This window comes from Amphibalanus amphitrite, unplaced genomic scaffold (genome assembly GCF_019059575.1).
Source record: "Amphibalanus amphitrite isolate SeventyFive unplaced genomic scaffold, NRLGWU_Aamphi_draft 000729F_arrow, whole genome shotgun sequence".
In the NCBI taxonomy this organism is placed as follows: domain Eukaryota; kingdom Metazoa; phylum Arthropoda; class Thecostraca; order Balanomorpha; family Balanidae; genus Amphibalanus; species Amphibalanus amphitrite.
In genome coordinates, this window is record NW_024882223.1 from 202,886 (window position 1) to 224,979 (window position 22,094).

Below are 22,094 nucleotides of genomic sequence, written 5' to 3' on the forward strand. Positions count from 1 at the left end.
AGGATCGCTGTTGGGCTTTTTCACGTTGTCGAATATCAATTTCGACGCCTTTGGTAAGCATTTTGCACCGCTGTTCGTTTTATCCTGCTGTTATATTTCCTATCATGGGAAGTCATTCAAGCTGATAATTAATTTCCGTGATGAACTAAGATATCCAACTCTGAGCAGGCATGATGCCACCACTTATGCTGATCCACTTATGTCTGATTGGATCATATTTTAATCCTGTTGCACCATTGTTGATTTCGTCCGTTTTCTTTTGTTCCAGATAGTATATACAGCTTTGACTGTATCTTCGCCCCCTACAAAGCTACGGCAAGTACCTTTTATAAGCTCCTCGCTTGCCTATGATCAATTTTAGTTTGTTTTCTCTACTAGTCCATAGGTTGCCGTGAATGACTTATTCTCGCTCGAGCATTTGCTTGATGCGATTTTGTCAGTCTCCTGTCCCGGCGATATTTTGCTGTGAAAGGGATATGCTAACTTGGGACTGGGAGCGTAACAATGAACTGATGATTATCGATATCCAACTCGGAGAAGTCATGACGCTAACACACCCACTGATCTAGCTTCTCCTTGTTGCTATTTGTCTGCGCTCGATGGCGGTGACTGCAATTTTGTGCTCTTTTTTTCCTTGGCAGGCGACCTCCGAGCCGCTGTCTGCGGGTGGATAGCAGCAGAGGACGCGCAACTAGACGCCATTGGTAAGTTGTTGGGTAGAGGACGCGTGGGACGTGTTAGATGATCTCTCCCCAACCCGGTCCTATGTCTCGTGCAATTTCGAGGTCGTCCGAAATCTAACAACTTCAACACCTAACCACTTATCCATTTCACCCTATGTAAATAGAAGTTGTTTCTTCCCCTCATCTTTCACATTTGTATTTTGTCTCTTCTCCTTTGCCTTCCGTCTTCCCCTGCCTCCCTCCCTGATTAATATGCAGTGAGTGATCGAACCCCTTCTCCATCCCCGTCTAGGTATCCCGGGCCGACACGCTATGGACGAGGACGGGGAGCCGGGTCCTCCGGCGCCGGAGCAGGAGGACGCGCCCATGGAGGACGCTGAGGAGGACAGAGAGGAGGAGGACACGCCCGCCGGGCCCTCGGAGGTGTTCCTCCCCGGTCGGCAGCTCGAGGAGGACGAGGAGCTCGTGGTCGACGAGTCGGCCTACGTCATGTTCCACCAGGCGCACACCGGTGAGGGCGCGGGATCGATTCCTGGCGGTGACAGGAGTTTTGAATTTCGATTTCGCACAAATTTTATTGTAGGAGGGAGGACTCGAGTTGTTATTTTCATTGCCAGGGGCGGCGGATTCGGGGGGGGCAGGGGGGGCAGCTGCCCCCCCTGGCAAAATCGTGGGGGGGCAAAAGTATCTTTTTGCCCCCCATAATTTGTGACAAAGCTTAGACAAGAAACCATATACCTGATTATTCTGTTCGATCATCTGAAGATGTAACCAGATGCCCACATACTTTCATACGTTGCCTTTCTTAAATGGCAAGCGTTCGCGTTCAATTGAAGTTTTCCTCTCTTCAACCTAGTTTTGGAGGAATTATAAGCGTCAACGTGACGCAGCGGCAACCCAGGCCTTCAGTGACCGCTTACAGGGGCGACAGATACGGGGTGGCAAGGGAGGCATCGTCCCCTAACAAACTTTTGGAGGAGGGGCAAACGTATATTCTTGCCCCTCCATAGTTTGTGCCCTAAACATGAGGAAAATTCCCATAACCTGATATTGCAGCTATGCGCTCCTACAGTTTGTCCAACGGTGCCTTTTGAATATGTGTAAATGCTAACCATTTCCACTTTATATCATTTTTTTGTCTTCTTAGATTCGATTTAGAAATATTTTAAGTGAGCAAGAGACGCAACTCATACCTTCAGTGGTCGTTTGCCGCTATTTTGTACCTACATACCTAAATGCCAAATCGCAAGCGAGCGGAGACGGAAGGGCTAGCCATTCGCTTGCGGGTAGTTAGTCCTGATGAGCGCTCATAATAAGCCACTCCCGTGATTTTTTTCAAGCGCAACAGTTTCCAGCGCATAAAATGGTAAACGCCGAGGTCGTACATATTGACCACATTGACCAATGCACGGTATGGTATGGCACCCAAAGGCCAGTCATCAGAGATCTGCTTTGGGCATTCGGAGGCTTGTTTGGGGCCAGTGTTAAAACTGGATGTTCAAAGTTCAGTATACGCTTTATTTCAGTTGCCACTATCAAAAAAGTAAAACTTAATTATGGAAGTTTTTGAGGGTTAGGGCACTGATCATTAGTGCCCCCCCCCCCCCTCTGTCTAAAGGCTGGCTATAGAATAAAGAGCATCAAACACGAACAGTAGCGGCGGAACACCTTCAATTAAGGGGGGGGGGGCACTGCCGACTTTTGGTCCCATTCTTTCCATGCAACGCCCATAGGGCTAACGTTAAAATGCCAAAATCAAAGGGGGGGGCACGGTGCCCCGGTGCCCTCCCTGTTCCGCCGCCTATGAACACGAAAGCAAAATCTAAGGCATTTTGGAAAAATGAGTATGCCCCACAGCGTCCGATAACTACCACCTTCCAGTGGGTCAAGCCAACAGGGCCCAAGTCTATAATGGCACTTAACGATAGCACTGACCTTGTCTCACTTTTCGTTGAAGTCTGTTCCGAATGGTTTCGGCCACAGACTGGCTGCACTGAGGTCGTTTGGTATGTGCAACTGTAATTAAAGCCACCTGAGGCGCCCTGACACCAGGCTGAAGCTGGGTTGGAAATGCTTCGTCTTTGCAGATATCACTGGCCACTGATTCTCGAGTGCCTGAACCGGCAGATGTCGTGGCAAAATTTGGTGTGATAATATGGACCTTACCGCAGTCAGCACACCCTAAAGCCCTAATAAGGAAACGCCCCACCCAGAGCTTCTGGATTCTCGTTCCAGTCCACCGTTCCTTCACCTCAGCCCGCCGCCGCGCTCCCTCACCCTCCGTTCCCAGCTTGACGAGCGTTTGGGCCCTAGTTAAGCCTTGCTGTAGGCTTACTGTATAAACGCATCGAGAGTTCGAGACAGTCCGTCTCGGTGAGCTTATTTGGCGAACTACTGCCTGGGGGAGGGTTTCTGGCGGATCGCTGTCCCAATAGGTTAAGATGCGACCGACTGTCTCTGAATGTTTGAGCGGTCTCCTCCCGCTGTGAGCTAGTTTCAGTTGATATCTGTCTCAGAAATACTTTTTAAAGGAAGGTTAAACGGAAATCGAACGTAAAATGAACAGACGAAATGATAACGAGTTACCTCATTGCAAAGAATAGCGCTCGCCTACTTCAAAAGGTTTGGCACCGTTCTTCAACATCTGATATGCGATCGGGTTATGGCACAATTTTTCCCATTGGAGCTTTTTTTTCTAATACAGCAATACGAAAAGCGTTACATCGTCCACTGGCGGATCCAGGGAGCGGGCATTTAAAGCAAATATTTACTCCCCCTCCCCCTGGCCCCTGCATCGCCCGAAATAGACAAAACGTACCTTATGTTTCCTAATAATAACACTTGTATTAGGATTTTTTTTGCTTTATGCTGTTCAGCAGTAAGTCCGTAACGAATCGAAATCCGAGGAGTTTTTGGATTTTGGACACTTTTTTGGGGGGGGGTATGTCCCCTACAGCGTCAAAAACGGCATTTCTGGATCCGCCTATGACATCATTTCGACTGGGATCTTGCCCCCCCCACGCCAAAATCGAATCCGCCGCCACTGTTCATTGCTCAACATTTTTGTCAACTGTGTTCAGCTTTCACAGGCCTAATTTGTCCGGTTAGGTACAATAAAAGAAGCCAACCTGCCAACGCGTCGACAGCATGTATTTTTTTTGTGAAGCGAATTCTGAAAATGTGTCGTCCTTTTTTGACGTTACTTTCGTTATGTATTGTGTGATGAACTACGATATCCAACTCTGAGAGCATTCATGATGCCAACCTTTGTTCTGATTGTCTCATCGTCCATGTTCCGTCTCACTGTGAAGCTCCCCACCTGACTTCTCCCCCCCCCCCCCATCCCCCGCTCTGACCGCCAGGGGACCCGTGTCTGAGTTTTGACGTGGTCCGCGACCGTCTGGGCGATAACCGCACAGAGTACCCGCTGACCATGTACATGGTGGCCGGCACGCAGGCCGACAAGGCGCACAAAAACTCCGTCATCGTCATGAAGGTCATTTGAGCGGTCAGACGTCGATTTTTTATGTCAATGAGCCAAGAACTTTGGACAGAAATTGTTTTTTTATTCACTTAGCCTGCTTCATGTAGCTTCAGTTGAAAGAAAATACGATGAAAAACTAAGTGTTTTTGTTACTCTACATGATGCTCGATATCCAATTCTCACAAGCCATGAGGACCACCTCTCTCAGACTGCTGCCTGTCGCCCCCGCCACCTATCGGCCGATTCCCGCACTTCAACCTCGCGCCCGTCCGGCAGATGTCCAATATCCAGCGGAACAAGAAGTCCAAGGAGAAGGATTCGGATGACGAGGAGAGTGACGAGAGCGACGAGGAGGAGGAGGATCTGCCGGATCTGGAGACGGCCACCATGAAACACCACGGCTGCGTCAACCGGATACGGGTGAGTGACATGCGCCGCTGCGGTATGAACGGCCTCAAATTTGGCGTTATGTTACGGGAGCATTCATTCAAATGCATTGATGTGGGAGCCTTGAGGCGATCGCTCGTGCATTGCGGTGGTACCTAGACATGAGCCGTCTTCAGTTCAGAGTGAATCCACGCCGCGCATTGAGTCATTCTCTTCTGAGGTTATCCATTATGTTTGATGCTCTCTCTCGTTGTTTCATAGCAAGATGTATATTTCAGTTTATATCTGTGCTGCCAGTGCCCTTCCACTTCTGTCAATATAGCGTCACACATGCATCCAGATTTGTGCAATTATTTCCCTTCCTCCCCCCACAATAACTCCCCCGTCCCTCTCCACAGGCCACCACCATCCAGGACACTCCGCTCGCGGCTACCTGGTCAGAGACTGGCAGCGTGCACGTCTGGAGCCTGGCGCGACCGCTGGCCGCCGTCGACGACCCCATGGTGGCCTCGGCCTACGCCCGGGACAGCGAGGACAAGAAGGCCAAGCCGCTGTTCACCTTCAAGGGACACCAGCAGGAGGGCTTCGCCATGGACTGGTCGCCACTCAAAGCCGGTGAGTGGAGCTGGAGGCCGGCGTCTAGCCAGTGATGTTAGAGCACCTCACTTTCCCCTACTACCTCCCGGCCTCCTATAGCAGTGTTTTCATCGCAATCTTAATTAGGAGGGTTTCACCCAACCTGTAAGAAGTTTTTCACAGTCAAGCCCTGGAATTTTACAGATGTCTGTTTTTCCGTTGATGATTTTCCACCGTTCAAGACATGGAAACAAAATGTTATTTTTCAGCTGAATGCATGTACTTGTTTTTGTCGGGCGACATAATGCTACCAATATGTTCGTCATTGTTCGCTGTTCACCCAGTATGTGGTATACATCCGTCCGACCCTTATGTCACCGCTCCCCCCCCCCCACCCCCACCCCCCCCCCCCCACCCCACTCCCCCTCCTCTGAACGCCCCGTTGCGGCTCGTCAGGCGTGCTGGCCACGGGCGACTGCGGCCGCCACATCCACGTGTGGCAGCCGGCCGAGGGCGGCACGTGGCACGTGGACCAGCGACCCTACTCGGCGCACAAGGGCTCCGTGGAGGACATCCAGTGGTCGCCCTCCGAGCCCACCGTCTTCGCGTCGTGCTCCGTCGATAAAAGGTCCGTGCAGACGGGAGGAGAGACGGGTTGGAGAAGAGGTGGAAATAGTCGAAAAACAGTTGATAAGCTGAGGTGTGTAGAAGGTGGGAGTATTATACGCAGATCAGAGAATACTGACATTGAAGTAGAACTGAGGACTTAGAGTCTAGGGGCTATAGCATTGCGGGGATAAGGTTATAGCAGTGCTAACATTACACCTCTTGTCTCAGCAGCTGCATTGATATTGTTACTTTCCTGCTCTTTTTACTGATTTTACATCTTTTCTTGACCTGAGCCGCGTCGATTTGACCCACCCCTGTCCGCAGTATTCGTATCTGGGACAGCCGCGCGGCGCCGGCCAAGGCGTGCATGCTGCAGGTGACGGACGCGCACGACAGCGACGTGAACGTGATCAGTTGGAACCGGACCGACCCGTTCATCGTCAGCGGCGGCGACGACGGCAAACTCTGTGTCTGGGACCTCCGGTCGCTGCAGGTGGGTGACGCGTGATATAATTACTTTTCCAGGTTCGCTCGAGATAACAACGTTGGCGTGATTTGAATCGAGAACCTAGGAAGTGCACTAAACGTTGAAGAATGCGTGTCAATAACCCGTACTAAATACAATGACTTGGTAGCAATAAAGAACAAAACACGTGACTTTTGGTTGAATAGTTGAATACCAGATGCCTGTTTAATCTACTAAACTCTAAAACCCGACCACTGTTTGACTCTTCCCTTCCTGTGGTCGAGTAAGCCGGTGGCGCTGTTCAAACCCTCCCTGACCAATGCCTCCCTACGTATCTGACCAATGTCTCTCCCTCTAACCAAAACTGCTCTCCTCAGTACGGCAGGTCGGTGGCGCTATTTAAACACTCATTGACCAATGTCTCCCCCGCAGTCTGGTAAGCCGGTGGCGCTGTTCAAGCACCACTCGGCTCCAGTGACCACGGTCGAGTGGCACCCGTCGGACAGCACAGTGTTTGCGTCCGGCGGCGCGGACGATCAGGTGGTCCAGTGGGACCTGGCCGTGGAGCGGGACGATGAGGCGGCCGCAGAGGGGGCCGCAGAGGGGGCAGAGGAGGATCAAAAACTGAACGTGAGTGGGAGCGGGAGGGATTCAGGGAAAGACATGGAAGCAGAGGGGACCGACGCTGAAGACGCCAAACTGACTGAGTCACATAGGGAGTCTGATAGGTGAGGAATGGCGCAAGAGGGAGTGATTTCAAGTTTTTTTCCCTGCTTCTGGCTAAAAGCTATAACATCGATAGAGTTTTTCTTGCATTACTTAGCTTCGAAGGGATCGAAGCTAAGTATCGACTGAGATTGTTGATGTGCATTTTAAAAAAGTCATCGCCGCAGTCCGGGCGCCCTGAACCCCAAATCATCACCATTATGCTTCTAAAACTGATTATGTATGCTTTTTTGCCCTTTTATTGTAAGATGTTCCTATTGTGTAGTGTGTACATTTATCGCGTACTGTAATCGTACGCGTGTGGTCCGATCGTATCTCTTCACCTCTCCGTCCCCCTCTGTGCCATCAGGAGCTGCCGCCACAGCTGCTGTTCATACACCAGGGTCAGGAGGACGTCAAGGAACTGCACTGGCACCCGCAGGCGACCGGCTGTCTGCTCTCCACAGCCCACAGCGGCTTCAACGTGTTCAGGACCATCAGCGTATGAACGTGCTGTCTGCTGTCCATGGCTCACAATGGGTTCAACATGTTCAGCACCATCGGCGTCTGAGACTCTGGATGTGCGCGCTGTCGGAGACTCAGACAGACACCGGAGTGTCGTTTTCCAACGGCAGCGCGATGCCTCGGTAGGGCCCGTTGCTTTGCCTCTGCTCAGATGGACGACGAATGACGTGGTGTCTTGTTGACGGCGTGAAAGAGCTGGTGGATATTTTTGGATGTTAGAGAGGTTACTGAGGCACTAAGACGCGTTACTGAGTTCTGTGGCAGTGGACGTTAGTTGTTTGTGTCGCATCTGATTTCATCGGATGCATTGCAGTAACGTGTGAGATCGCTCCACTGTGTTTATGATGTTGATGTGTCGATGTATTTCTGCAAAGGCGTCAAAACTAAAAGTCGCGAATTGTTGCTGTATGCGTGGGTTTCGATTTAGGCATCGAGTGGGGAGGGTGCGTCGTGTGTGGGTTTTGAGTTGGTAGGTGTGAGAAATGAGCATTGGCTGGAATTTGATGATCGCTGCCAGCTCTGTGTTGTACCGTGGGTTGTATGACGGAGGGATCTGCAGTGTAACCCTGTGGGGTTTATCTCGTGCTTTTGTGAGCGTTTCGGTTGACTGCCATTGACAGGTGTATGATACGACACACTTATGACTGTAACGAATGCTGCCTTTTTAAACGAGTCCAACTGAGGAAATAAAATGAAATGAGTGCTAAGATTTTGTTTTTCGACATAAGGGAGGCAAATTTGTAAGTGTGGAGCGACAGAAAAGCACAAACATGCATGGCATCCTGCGGTCCCATAGAAACGGGCTTTGGGAAATATCGAAAACGGCCGGGGTGTGATGTGTTTCAGCTTGCCTTCGTACACGAAATGTGGAGCAGTCAACGCGTTAGGGAATCGCTCATGATATTGCCAAGCTTACGTAATGTCTCTACTTTCTAGCCCGAGTATGCACCAGCATCGGCGAGATGTCGCTCGCCCAGTCGATGATTCGGTGCGACTCGCCCCGTCGGACAGCGATATTTACCCGCCCCGTCGGCATCTATTCGCGTCGGGACCGACGCAGCAACTCGGGACCGGGAAGCGACCGACGGCGCCTATTTATAGGAGGGTCGCAGATGCAGCCGTCCTCCCGGCCGGGCTGCCTGTCGGGCCCCTCGGGCGGTCACGTGTACCCAACGGTGGCAGTGGGGGCGGCAGACCCGCGGAGGGAAGATGCTCCAGGCGTGAGGGTTTCCGTGAGCACTGTCGTGAGGTGAGTGTCGCAATCTGAAGAGACCGGGTCAGGAAGTTGACGAGATGTAGCTAAAACGAGTGGTGGCCTGAAGGGAACGCAGACCTCCAAAGCAGCTGATCGTTTGGCAGGTAAATATGTCCGGGTCAGGGCGCAAACCTCCCGGGTTGGCCGTGTTGTTTGTTGCTGTTGCATGCCCTGTGACAACACATGCCATGAGCGATAAATTATTATTATCTGAGCGAGTACACCAGTGGAACGAACTATAATATCGCTTAGATTACCGCCCTTGCTGTACCATGGTCCGAAGTATTGCATAACACGGCGCTACGGGACTGATTTGGCGGAGCTCCAAGGTAACGTCGCATTGGCTCCAGCATTGAGGCCCTCTGTTTCGAAAGGCGTAAATATAGCGAAGTGTTAACAATAACAGAGGTGCTGACTGCTGCGAGGCCTGATTTACCATTCGAGAATGTCGATTTCTAGTGGAACGTGACCCTTCATGGTCGTTTTGCACTCCGTTTCAGCTCTGGGAGCCGTTGGAAGACATCGGCAGCGATACAAGTCTCCACCTAGGACATCTCATCTCACATGCTAAGGAAGGAATACTCATCCAAACGATCTGCCGGCAGAAGAAATCCATCTGCCATAGCGCGAAGGCAATTCAGAACCGGTTCCAAAGGCGGTCAGCAACGGTCGGGCTTCAGCGAGAATCTCGGGAATTTAGTCGTTCAGTGTTGTCGCATCACCGTACTGACGCGAATAGAACGGCGTAAAATCTCCTGGCATCTCCATTCGTTTTAGATCCAGCATAGCCGGTGGTATACAAGGCTGAGGAGAGAAGCATTTCGACGTCACCAGTGCCAGCCGCCAACGTCAACTCTAGCTGCGACCGGCAAGTGCTGGCCTTGAGCAGTGCGACCAAACTACTTCCGACGGGCTCTCAACATTGTCTCCCTCGGCCCCCTCCCATCCCCCGTTCCCTCCTCTCCCCCCCCCCCCCCCCCTCCCCTCCCGCCGCCATGTCTGCGGCCCAGCCGCTGCCGCCGGCCGCCCCGCCTCGCCCGGGTCCCTGTGACCTGCGATTGGCCATCTGTAGTCAGGACGTGCGCGCCGTGCAGGCTCTGCTGGCGGCCGGCGCCGACCCGTCGCTGGCCCACCGACACCGCACGCCACTCTCCTGGGCGCTGCAGGCCGGCCGGGCGGAGATCGTGGCCGCCCTGCTCTCCGCCGGCGCAGACGCCAACGGGCGCAGCAGTGACGCCCTCGAGCGGGTCGAGCCGCCGCTCATTACCGCCATCCGTCTGGGCCAGGAGGCGAGCTTCGCGGCGCTGCTGACCGCCGGTGCCGAGCTGGACGGCGAGGATTTCTACGGCCACACGCCGCTGTGGACGGCCGTCTGGCACCGGCAGCTCAGCATGGCCTTCCAGCTGGTGGCGGCCGGCGCGCCGGTGGCGGCCGACTCGTGGCAGCAGTGCCCGCTGTACCTCTCTGCGCGGCAGCCGTGCGCCGGCTGGCGGCGGCTCGCCCTGCTGGTCACCCTGCTCGGCGCCTCCGTCAGTCTGCGGGACGGCGAGCGGCGCTCGGCGCTCTGGTGGGCGTTTCACTGGGGCGACCAGCGGCTGGCGCGGGCGCTCCTAGCGCGCGGCGCCCGCCTGCCGGAGGGCTGTCCGCCCCTGGAGGAGGTTCCTGCGGAGTTCCTCAGGCAGATCAGCGGGCCACGCTCGCCCCCACCGCTGCTGGAGCTCTGCCGGGCCCGGGTGCGCGCCCTGGTGGGAGTCACCGGGCGCCGGCTGCCCTGCCGGCTGTCTCGCCTGCCGCTGCCCGATGTGCTGATTGCCTATCTGCAGATGAAGGAGTTTAGTGAGGAGGCCACAGCGGCGGAGCGGTGGGAGGGCTGAGGGGAGGAGAGAGCGGTGGGAGGAAAGGGGAAAGAGCCGTGGGAGCGACGGCACCGGGAGGGAAATGGCAGGGACTTTGTGACGCACTAATACTGTCGACGCATTGCAGAACTAACGACCAACGGGAAAAGGCAGTAAAAAGGCAGAGGAAGGCGGTAGCAATGACTTGCAGTAACTCAGTGGCATCATTTCCTCAGAGGGCTCGAGACGTTCTATCAAATGATATTGTATTTGCGTGATATTTGTTTTGTGTACGTGACTCAGCAAGTTATATGACGTGCTACAGAGGATGTGAAACGCCCTAACCAGAGAGGTGCTGCACATTAAACGCGCTCAGGCATTATAACACGCGTAAGCTGCAATGACGGATTGTCATAGACTATAATCCGTTGAATCAGTGACGATTCAGGATAAGATCGTAGTTATTTTGATACAAGTTTGTATCATCCGTTGAATACATCATTATATTTGTAATGTGTTTTTGAAATCCATGTCGAGTGGTTCGTCTCCACGGACTTTTTTATAACCTCTGGCGACTTGGATTATGGAATCTTGATTGTTTCACAAAATGTCATCGGAACTTCAGTGAGCTCGGTGAGAAGCTTTCGATGATAAAAAATGTGCCAAAATTTGATTTGCCGAGGTGAACTCAATACACATGAAACGGCGCTTTTTAATGTACCTAAGCCGAGGTGATTTGTACGGTTTTATGTTCGTACGACATGCATAATAAAATGCGAGGTACTTTTCTCGAATGTCCCCGGACTTCAGACAGAAAAGCAAATACACCTACAGACACTTGCTTTCACCGCCACTCGTCTGGGAAATTTTAGCTGAAATCACTGTACCGGCCTTTTCGACTTTTCGCTTGGGAAAATTTTCGCGCAACGTTCAAAATCTCACTGAGCAATAAATCTTATTAAGAAAAACGCATGGAAAAGTTACTAATGAATGGATTCACCTAAGCCCTCCTGTTTTATAGCGGTAAACAAATTACCAGAGAAGTGCAACGAATCCACCTTTACCTGTCGCGTCGGATAGGATGTCATTTAGTCAGGATTCATTAAATTCACCGCCTCAGTCTGCTAGCGCCACTTCAAACGAACGTCAGGATCAAAATTTATCCGGGTCGCCATCCCAATCACCCCTGGAAGAATCGGCTGAAGCTTCCACCCCAGGAAACCCTGCGACGTCCAGCAATGCTTCCCTCAACGCCAGCAGCAGGCAGAGCATCGCGGCTCGATCGTCACAAACTCTACAGAAAAGATCATCGCGAATATCACAGAAAAGCAGCACTGGAGTCGGACTGGCAAAGTCCTCATCAAGAGGTCCCATGTCATCGTCAAGCTTAGCCAAAACTTCGTCCAGAGGGCCCACGTCCACATCAAGTGTTGCAAGAAGTTCTCCAAGGGGATCGACATCCAGCCTGGCCAGAACTCCCTCGGGTCCCACATCGACATCGAGTATGGCCAGGACGCAGTCTCGGGGCTCCAGTTCGGGTCTCGCCAGGGGCTCCTCCAAGGGCCCGATGACGGTGACGAGTTCGTCCGCAGCGCGAACCGCAGCGGGCTCTCAGCACGCCGGCGAGTTGGACGACTTCGGCGCCGCCTCCGCCACAAACACCGCCTCAGGTAACGAAGCTTCCAGCGCTGATGCCACCGATGACGGAGGCTTTGGTGGGGCGGACAATACCGACCCTGCTGACACCTCTGACGCCGGGAGGTCACCTGGCGAGCTGACCCCGGTCCCAAGCGACGGAGAGGGCATCACCGCCTCCGCCACCGCCTCAGGTCAGCTGACTCCAGTCGCCAGCCAATCAGGACCCGGGGCTGCGAGTGTCAGCCAATCAGCGCTCGAGTCTGACGCCCTGCCATCGCCTCGAGCCTCAGGTCAGCTCTCTCAAACGGGATCCGTACTCGGTGCGTCCCCATCACAAAAGATATCTCAGACAGGATCAAAGACAAGCGCTCCGCTGTCACGGACGTCGAGAACGGGCTCGATTGCCAACGTCACCCCTTCCCAGACGTCCAGAGCTGGATCGAGAGTAGACGCCTCGCCGTCTCAGGCATCGAGGACAGGATCTAAAGTCGGTGTGTCAACTTCTCAGACATCAAAGACCGGATCAAGGGTGGGCGTATCTTCATCACAGCGGCTCGCCCAGACCGGCTCGCGCGTGGCAGCTTCTTCGTCTTCAGAGGCCGAGCCTCTGGACAACACTGGCTCCGTCGCCGGCATGACGTCACAATCCCGTGTGACGTCACGCGCCTCAATGACGTCACGTTCCAGGGCATCAAGGAGCGACCTCCCCGGCTCGCGAGCTTCTATAGCAGCCAGTGGCACGGCAGTAGCTGAGTCAACTCCCGGTCTCACAGCGTCTGTTGCAGGCTTAGACTCGGGCGCAGGGATGTCGGAGAGCGACCGCGCAGAGACGGAGGCCAGCGCAGTGAGCTCGCCACATCCTTCACAGACTGGCGTCACGATGTCTTCAGCTTCAGCAGAGCGAACCACGTCAGCGGAGGGAGCGGCGGCCTACGACAGCGGACTGGAACCGGCCAGCGACGAACAGGCGGCGTCGGAAAGTCAAAGTGGAGAGGTGGCACCGCGTGCCAGCGGGGTGACTAGTGGTGTAGCAAGTGGTGTAGCTAGTGGTGTAACCAGTGGTGTTACCAGTGGTGTAGCTAGTGGTGTAGCTAGCGGTGTAGCAAGCGGTGTAGCAAGTGGTGTAACTAGCGGTGTAACAAGTGGTGTAACTAGTGATGCAGCATCACCCTCCGGCAGCGGGCGAGCATCCCCCGCCCGCAGTGGTCAGCTATCCACTACTCCCAGCGGCCCAGCCTCTCTTTCCGGCAGTGTGGCAGCCCTGAGCGACGCCTCAGCGTGCCCGCCTGAGGAGCCGACTCTCAACGGCGAGACGGAGGCGTCCGCTCGCGCCAGCCGAGAGTCGGCAGTGAGCGCCAGTAGCGGGGACTTCCTCGGCGACTCGTCTGCCGTGCTGAGCGGGGCAGAGTCGACCCACGAGCGGCCGGCGGCGCCCGACAGCGGCCTGTGGCTGCAGAGCGAGACAGACGGAACGGGAGGTCAGGAGACCGAGGTGGAACGGGAGGAGACCGAGGTGGAACGGGAGGAGACCGAGGTGGAGCGGGAGGAGACGGAGCGAGAGGAGACCGAGGTGGAACGGGAGGAGACGGAGCGGGAGGAGGAAGAACCGCAGTCGGCGGTGGAGGAAAACCAACATGAGGAAGACGAGAGGGAAGTGGAGGAGGAGGAACCAGCACAACAATGGAGAAGAGAGGAAGAGGTGGAAATGAGGCATGACGATGACGACAAGCAATATGATGAAGAGGAAGACGAACGGCAATGGCAGGAGGAAGAGAAGGTGACATCCCGCCAGAGCGTCACCATCCGGCGCTCCAGCGGCGGGGGTCGCCGCCGTTCCTCCGCGTCCTCCTCCTCGCGGCGCCTGTCCTCGTCCTCGTCCACAGGCCGGCGCCCGTCCTCCTTAGCGGCCGCGCACTCCTCGGCCAGTGTCTGGGACGAGGCCGAGAAGCTGTGGTCCTCGCCGCCCTCCAGCGGCCGAGTGCCGCCGCCTTGCGCCAAACCGCCCAAAATCACCACCGTCGTGCGCCCCGGCTGCTCGACCTACCACGCCGCGTGTCGGCAGGAGACCTGGGATCAGTTCGGGAAGCGTGGCGGCAAACGCCACTGCTGCGTGGACCCGCCGCTACAGCTGCGGGGGAAGCAGATCCCCATAGAGCACGCCAAGAAGGGCTGCATCTGCGCGGCCATCGAGATGTACGCCACCCGTCCGCCGGTGATCAAGCCACTGATCGGTCCCACCGCGCAGAAATACCCGCAGAGGAAACCCAAGGTGCAGAAGCCGGTAAGCGGCGGCGGCTGCGCTCCGCCGGCCACCCGAAACCGCAGGAAGCAGCCGCCGAAGAAGACAAAGAAGCTGAAGAAGCGGGAGCAGAAGTTGGAGGAGGAGCGGCAGCGACTGATCCAGGAGAGCGAGCGGCTGGAGGAGGAGCGTCTGACGCTGGAGGAGGAGCGGGAGTGTCTGGAGCAGGAGCGGCGGCGGGTGGAGGCGCTGGCAAAGGAGAGCCACTCGGGCACGATGGCCGTCTCGGAGCTTTCCGAGAGTGAGTTCCGCCGGCGCGAGGACGCTCGGCAGGCGGACGCCGAGCACAGCCGCATGGCCAAGCAGAGTCAGAAGATCACCGAGTCGTGGCAGCAGCTGCAGGAGCGCATCTCTCGCCAGGAGATGGAGGACCGACGGGTGGCCAGTCAGATGGAAACCCTCCAGAAGGAGCGGCGGGAGTCACTGAGACGGGAGGAGGAGGAGCGGGAGCGACTAGAGAGGATCGAGTCGCAGATCGCCGAGGAAAAGAGAGCTGTCGAGGAGGACAGGAAGAGACTCGAGGAGGAGATGAAGAGTAGAGAGAGTTTACGAGCTATGGAACAAGAGGAGGAACAAACCGCCGGGGAGAGCGAAGGTCAGAGCGAGCCTGGCGAGGAGCACGACGACTTCTTCGCGGGAGAAACCGAGGATGAGTTGGTGGTAACCGATGGTGAAAACCACGAGCGAGGAGAGTCGACCGCCGCAGAGAGCGCTGACGAGAACCAGGAGGGTACAGAGAACGAAGAGCCGTCAGCAACCATCGACGAAGAGGATGAATCATTACCAGCAACTGAGGCTGAGGATAAATCATTAGCAGCAACGGAAGGAGAGGGAGAATCCCTGCTCACGACAGAAGGGGAGGAGCAAACGGAAGAAGAGGGACAGACGGAGGAAGAACAGCCTACTGACGGGGACGAGCCTTCTGAGTCTGCACCCGCAGCGGACAGCGCCGAGCCAGACGAATTCGAGCCAACTCCTGCGGCAACTGACGCCGAGGAGGACGCCATTCCTCCATCAGAGGCCGAGGCTGACGCCGACGGACCGACTGAGACCGAGGACGAGACGCTGCCGCCCACAGAGACCGAAGACGAGCCTCAGCCATCTGATGCAGAGGCAACGGCCGGCAGTCGCACAACGCTGACCGGTGACGAAGAACAGCCACCAGTAGATGAACCAGAGCCAGCAGAACCGACAGATGAGCCCACAGAGGAGCCCGCAGAGGCCAGCGGCCAGGGTACGCCTCGTGCCGGCTCGGCGGGCAGCGCGGATGGTGAGGGCAGCACCTCTCCGCCGGCTGAGGCCACAGATGTTGAACCCGAAGAGACTCCAGCGGCCACAGACGGGGAGGAGACGACAGACGCCGGTGCTGGAGAGGACGCCGCCCCGTCTGATACCGCTGCCGACGCAGAGGAAGCAAACGCTGCAGCGGAAAGCTCACACGCACCAGAGGAGGGCGGCGCGTTGGCCTCTGCACCCGAATCCACCCACCAACCCACGGAGTCCACAGAGGGTCCCGGAGCAGCCAGCGAGTCCCAGATGAGCCCACACGGATCTCAGGTCGAGACCACGGCGTCTATTGATAAGGACGAACTGGATGTGGGCTGGACGGCGCCCACGGCGGGCGCCAGTTACGCGCGGGGAAGTGATGCCCAGCTCTCCATAGTGGCCGAGTCCTCACTGGAAGATACCGGGGTAGGCATTGGAGGAGCAGACGCGTCCGTGGATAAACTGGAAACGGTTCACGAAGGAGAGAAAACGGGAGAAGAAGACAACACGGAAGGAGAGAGAACTGAAGACGAGAGAACAGAGGAGGTGGAAAAGACAGACGGAGAGGACGGAGGAGGAGGAGGAACAGAGACAGAGGAAGAGGCTGGAAACACATCGGAGGTGGAACAACAAGAGGCTCCTGGTGGGGAGACATCAGAGCTGGACGGAGACGCAACGGTAGGCGAGACGACAGCGGAGACAGTCGCGCCTGAAGCTGAAATAGGTGAACAGGAGACAACGGAGGAGACACAAGACACACAAGAGACAACGGAAGAGTTACAAGAGACAGCAGAGGAGGCGCAGGAGACGATAGAGGAGACACAAGTGACAACAGAGACAACGGAAGAGGCACAGGAGACAGCAGATCACGACGGAGAGGCGGAGGCGGTGGCTGGAGGCGCCGACGGAGGCGAATCGGAGACGGTGCTGGCAGTTCATGAGCCCGCGGACGAGACTGGGGGAGACGCACCAGAAACCGAGGGAGACGCCCCTGGCACTGAAGGAGACGTCACTGAGACAGAGGGGGACGCGCCGGAGACCGAGGGAGACGCTCCGGAGACCGAGGGGGAGGTCTCCGCCCCCACTGGGGAAGATCCTGGAACCGAGGACGACTTCTTCTAAGCAGCACGATTTTAACGGTTCAACACTGCCATATTGGTTAATTTGTAAATCGGCGCGATCGGGAAAATACTGTAAGAGAATGCTTTCAATATACACTGGATACAAAAACAATATATTGTTTACAGCTGTAGACACAGATGCACAAAGTCACGAGTGCTTGCGGATAGAATTACTATCGATGCTTTCTGGCAGGAATGCGCCGTCCATACATGGAAGAAGTGTCCTTGTCGTTTAGGCCAATAGCACATTGAACTATGTCGAGTAAAACCACTACTAACTATGCATGACAAAACAGCGAGCAAACACTGCAGTGGACACATAACTAGAGATCAGTCACCATACACACACTCCTCCAAAAGCAGCCTCGGATCCTCCATCTAGCCGGCTAGCTGAAGACGTCTGGACAGTTACCCATTGAAGCTCAGCTATGTATCCAGTTGGTGGGAAGGAAATGGAAGAGACTGTGACACATTGCGGTACTGAACGAGCCATGATCACAGCGTACCCACTACGCTGCGAATTCCAATTAACTACATGACGAATACACCACTACAACAAAACAGTTTATGATAGAAATCACTACCTTTGATAAAAGTACACATGGAGGAAAGTGAGTTTGGTTCCCACAAAATGGACCGAATACGCATCATAGGTGTGTTGCAGAAAAAGTGGTCCTCATCTACCCGGGAAAAGGCGTTGGAAAAGGAGTTGGCCAAAGGCCAGTTGGGAAGGAAAACACAGTAAGCACATTAACCAGTAACTTAAACGTCTTTTCCTCGTGACATGTTGGTGATACTCTGAATCACGCAGGATGAGACACAAGGCAAGATAAATAACAGTCCGATACTAAAACGTTATCCATAATTGCCAATGAATATTGGAAATATCCGCATTCACTCATAACATCAGTATTCAAGATCACATACATCGTGCACGATAATGTGTCACATATTCGTACGATACTCTCACAAACGAACAACACACGTAGTATCGTGGACAGCACTCCCCGAGTTCCCTGACAGAAACTCCTCGAGTCAATGACTAGCTCGGGTGTAGTCGGCACTCGGCACTACCAGCGGCAGTTTAATATTATAGATCTTTTGCTACCCCACAGAGAAAAGAGGTAGCGCCAGACACCCAATATGGCCTGCTGTCCACGGACGTCGCGCCATGTGGTAGGAAAAAAGCTAACAAACTTTAAGTGCAGTTATTAAGGTGGTGAAACTATTAACTAAGAAATATAGTAGCTCTTCGTTGGACGGTTTATCGTGAATACCCCAGGTCCCCATAACTGCTGTATCTCTCTATGTACGACATTCGAATTAATCAAATTACTGTGTAGTACGTAGGTAGTAGGTAGACATCGGTGTCGTTCTGTATAAACTTGGTAGGGCCCGAGCACTCCCAATAATTTAGAATTTTAGCATTAACGATTACATGGCGCTGCATGGTAAGAATGGCTTTGGTATCCTAAAATTAGCCATTAGAGCCCTACCAATGAATTTCGGAAAGTGACGACCGTGGGTTTAGTTGGTAGGAGGTAGAGTTGAAAATGTTGCCGGATTCAAAATAAAATATTCGCAACATTGAAAAGATGTACCTACGCGTAACACCATCGCTTCCCAAATTCGATAACAATCGCGTTCATCAGCAGTAAAACCCTCAGCCAAAGAACCTTAAGTTCCTGTTCCCACTTCGTCTCCCCGTTCCCGACCTTCGATAAAGTATCAGCTCTCACCGGGACTCGAACCGTCGTCCCCGGCGTGTCCGTACCACTCTCACATGTAGAGTTTGAGCTGTGCCTGCATGTCGTCGAGCGAGGGCGAGCCGAACTTGTCGCTGTTCTTCTGCATCAGCTCCATGATGGCAGTCATCTGGTCACGCTCCACCCTGTGGAATACCGGACCGGGTGTCAGGTGCGTGTCAGGTGGGTGTCAGAAGTAGTGCTCCATGATGGCAGTCATCTGGTCCCGCTCCACCCTGTGACACACAACACGGGTGTCAGGAGGGTGTCAGGTGTGCCAGGTGGGTGTCAGAAGTGTAACATGTGGGTGTCAAAGATAGGTGTAAGAAGTGTCACTCAGAAGTGTTGGAACAGTGCTCCATAATGACAGTCATCTGGTCCAGGCTGTTCCACTCTGTGGCGAACGCACCGGGTGTGTCCACGTCAGGTAGGTGTCAGATGGGTACCAGAAGTGTCAGGTGTGTCAGACGGATTCCAAGAGGGTGTCGACTGTATCAAGTGTTGACCGTTCCGTCATTTCCATCCTCAGGACAGTTAAACCCTTCTCCTCCACACCTCAAACCCCTGCTCCGTGCTGAACGGGCAACTTTATCCCATGCAGGAAAGCCTGTAACAGCACGCCCGTAGCCGGGTGCGGTGAGTGCTTGAGGGGGGGGGGGGGGAGGTGCTCGGCCTGTCCATTCGGACGGGCTCAGCCGCGGCGACTCACCAGGGCGCTCGCCCAGACCAATGTCTCCCCCTAATTCCTATAATCGTTCCGGCTCAGTCTGAAATGTTTTCAGACCGAAGGAAGGTGTCTAACCCCCCAAAATCAAGTGTCAGATTTGACGGATAAAATGTCAGGTGCTGAGAAGAGTATCGAGTTCGTGTTGGTTGAGTTGGATACGTTCACGATGATGACACGATGGCACGTTCACGATGACATGCACTGTCAGGTCTCCGCCATATTGTGACATGAGCTATCGATACGATAATGGGTACCTATGCGGTAATGGATATGTCATTGCCCTGACACGCTAATGGGTATGTCAGGACAAAAAGACTGTCGAGTCGCATTAACAGTACATTAGGATGTCCCAAAGCTGGATTCCAACATCGCATCCCTCCCCCTACCCCTCTCCCCTCAGTCCCTCTGTCCAGACCAGCCCCTCCCCCTCTCCCTCTCTCTCCCTCCCGTTACTCACTGTCGCTCTCTGCGCCGCTGCTCCTCAGTCATATCGCTCTGCAGTTTCTGCCGGATGTGTCTGAGCTCGGCCTGCTTCATCCTGGCCGGCAGGTGGTGGGCCATCTCCACCAGGTCGGGAACCCCTCCTCCGCCCTCCTCTGAGGAACCCAACTCCTCCTCCTCCTCAGGAGGGGGAGGAGGGACCGCGGCGGCGTCAGCGCTGGCCGAGTCGGCGTCATCAGAGGCGTCATCGGCGTCATCGGCGGCGGCGGGGCTGCAGCAACTGGTCTTTGTCGGAGAGCGAGTCTGTGTGAGGAGCAGAGGGGAAGGTGGGGAGAGTCAGGACGTGAGAGCAAAATGTTGCAGGCAATAGCGCGACAAATAGAACGGTTGGAGTAAAGCCTAAAGGTGTAACGAGTTTTAAATTTAATATCATTTAATATTCATAAACATATATTGAAATTACACAATCACTTAAACGTGAAAAGTATCATCACAAAAAATGTATAAATGGCCTTTGGGGGGCAAAACATCGAGTAACAACTTAATATTGTGCACGCATCCCATAGGAAGAATAAGTAAATCATAAAAAACATGGAGGCACATGGAAAATAGCAATATCCTCAGAATCGTTCACTTTCAGCATTTCCGTTCCCACTCCCACCCACCCTGTGTTCTGGGACAGCTGAGCCCATACCCAGACCACCCAGCCATCCCTCCCTCCATACAGCATCATCCCCCTCCCTCCATATGACACACTCGATTCCGTGCGGCAGAGTCCCTTTCAGCCTTATTTTCTGTCGTCACGCTACCCTAACACACGCACTGGGACCGACTGTCTCATTGATCTGACCGAGCCCGGAACGACACGGACTCCTATTGACATCAACCATAGACCATCGCTCATCGCTCATCGCTCATCGCCCATTGACCGTCGCCCGTCGAAGATCGACCGTTTATTGAGCGGTACTATCTCTCACTCACGAAACTGTTCGAGAGCCAGACTAAGTTTGGCCATAAAGAGATCATGTCTAGGCAAGCATAAGGTGGTTTGCCCGCTCCAAGCGAAAGTTTTCTCATTATGCATGCTATGTATGTTGTTTTGGACTCATCAGGTGCGTTGTCCGCTGTGGGATATCGCTGCAGTTGTCTTTCTCGGAATTGGATATATGAACATTTCTGATGATGAGTCCATAAGTTACTTTGCAAGACGCAGCATGAAAACAGACAGGACAATGCGTTTTGAGTTGACACCCCACCTAAAATGCGGAATAACGCAAACAAATGATTTCGAGCATGAAAAGAGACACCGTATAACAAACACACGTTAAACAAACATATATTACGATAATTCATGTGACAAAATCTAGAACCAATGTGAATATTTGCGAAAAAGCGGTATCGGGCCAATAGCGTGGACCACACCAAACAACCATTACGGATCTCTTGACGCCAGACCCAGGGCGGCCGCTACCGCCGCGTCCCGCCCATGGATGAAGAATACCTAACCCATGTATGTCCCGCCGGTGTTCCCAACTCCGCCACTTACCGCCGGTGAGGAGCGGTCCTCCGACGGACCACCGGTCCTCTGGTCCGGACCACGCGCTGGTCCGGCGCCGCGGACCATGTACACCCAGCTGAGCAGGACGGCGGCCACCGAGACCAGGCAGGCGGCCAGCAGGTACCCGCTGGAGAAATAGACAGTCGAAGACGGGTGAACACAGTGGGCTAGCCTATACGTTTAGCTCACTGGGCTGTGTATGAGGCCACTCATTATTTTGTAAGTCAATTATCCTTATTCGATTCGCCTTCACGCAGAATAATGACCGGTCATTAAGTAATAAGTTATGGAAATACATTTATTCTAAAATGATAATGCAGGCACGCATTTCAAAATTAAACGTGTGCACTGTGCAAGGCTTACGACAAACATACCCGCAAGCAGCGAGACTGAAACAGACATATCACAGCGACACTCCCGCCAACACCAGCGCGATCCACGGCGTACCTCCGGCGCCCACTCACCTGGTGTTTCCCCAGAGAAGTGCGAAGAACTGTCCGAGGTGGAACGGATCGCGGGCTGCCGCCTCCGCTAGCGTCCAGGCGCTACTGAACTCTCCGGCGCCGCCTCCGGCCGCGCCCGTCATGACTGACTCCCTGGAGGAGAGAGATACAGGGGTGACAGGTCGGCCTGACAGCGTTGAGAGAGGGATAATTGGAGGGTAGTGGGTTCCATTTTCTACTGCTTCTTTGTACCAAAGCCATTTTGTTTGCTTGCTCCAATGAAATTGACAAAATTGTATCAGTACAATCCCGATACTCCTCAGCAGAGTCC

The 22,094-nt window shown here is 54.2% G+C and overlaps 3 protein-coding genes across 6 annotated transcripts in view; 2 read left to right on the plus strand and 1 right to left on the minus strand.

Annotated features, from left to right (window-relative positions):
* Nucleotides 1-16,963, plus strand: LOC122365295. The gene is made up of 13 exons (XM_043336405.1): nt 1-53; nt 269-315; nt 642-704; nt 976-1,194; nt 4,046-4,179; nt 4,444-4,587; nt 4,953-5,169; nt 5,587-5,758; nt 6,064-6,232; nt 6,638-6,835; nt 7,281-7,412; nt 9,767-10,551; nt 11,555-16,963. Exons 4-13 carry the CDS (start codon nt 996-998, stop codon nt 16,848-16,850), a joined length of 7,446 nt encoding a protein of 2,481 aa, XP_043192340.1. The 5' UTR covers nt 1-53; nt 269-315; nt 642-704; nt 976-995; the 3' UTR covers nt 16,851-16,963.
* Nucleotides 8,529-11,233, plus strand: LOC122365311 (ankyrin repeat domain-containing protein 23-like). 2 transcript variants are annotated; one of them, XM_043336437.1, is made up of 2 exons: nt 8,529-8,794; nt 9,191-11,233. In XM_043336437.1, the coding sequence occupies exon 2, from the start codon at nt 9,686-9,688 to the stop codon at nt 10,562-10,564; it is 879 nt and encodes a 292-aa protein (XP_043192372.1). In that variant the 5' UTR covers nt 8,529-8,794; nt 9,191-9,685; the 3' UTR covers nt 10,565-11,233. The 2 variants fall into 2 exon arrangements, with proteins under 2 accessions (XP_043192372.1, XP_043192373.1); XM_043336438.1 differs by having other exon boundaries at nt 8,588-8,684.
* The window catches only part of LOC122365309 (matrix-remodeling-associated protein 7-like), a 17,112-nt gene continuing 11,963 nt past the window's right edge, over nt 16,946-22,094 (minus strand). For all 3 annotated transcript variants that reach the window (XM_043336434.1, XM_043336435.1, XM_043336436.1), the window contains 4 exons: nt 21,785-21,916; nt 21,309-21,447; nt 19,779-20,065; nt 16,946-18,740 (listed from right to left, as the gene is read on the minus strand). In XM_043336434.1, coding sequence (XP_043192369.1) covers nt 18,629-18,740; nt 19,779-20,065; nt 21,309-21,447; nt 21,785-21,916 — 670 coding nt within the window. In that variant the 3' untranslated portion in view covers nt 16,946-18,628. The remainder of the gene's footprint in view (nt 18,741-19,778; nt 20,066-21,308; nt 21,448-21,784; nt 21,917-22,094) is intronic.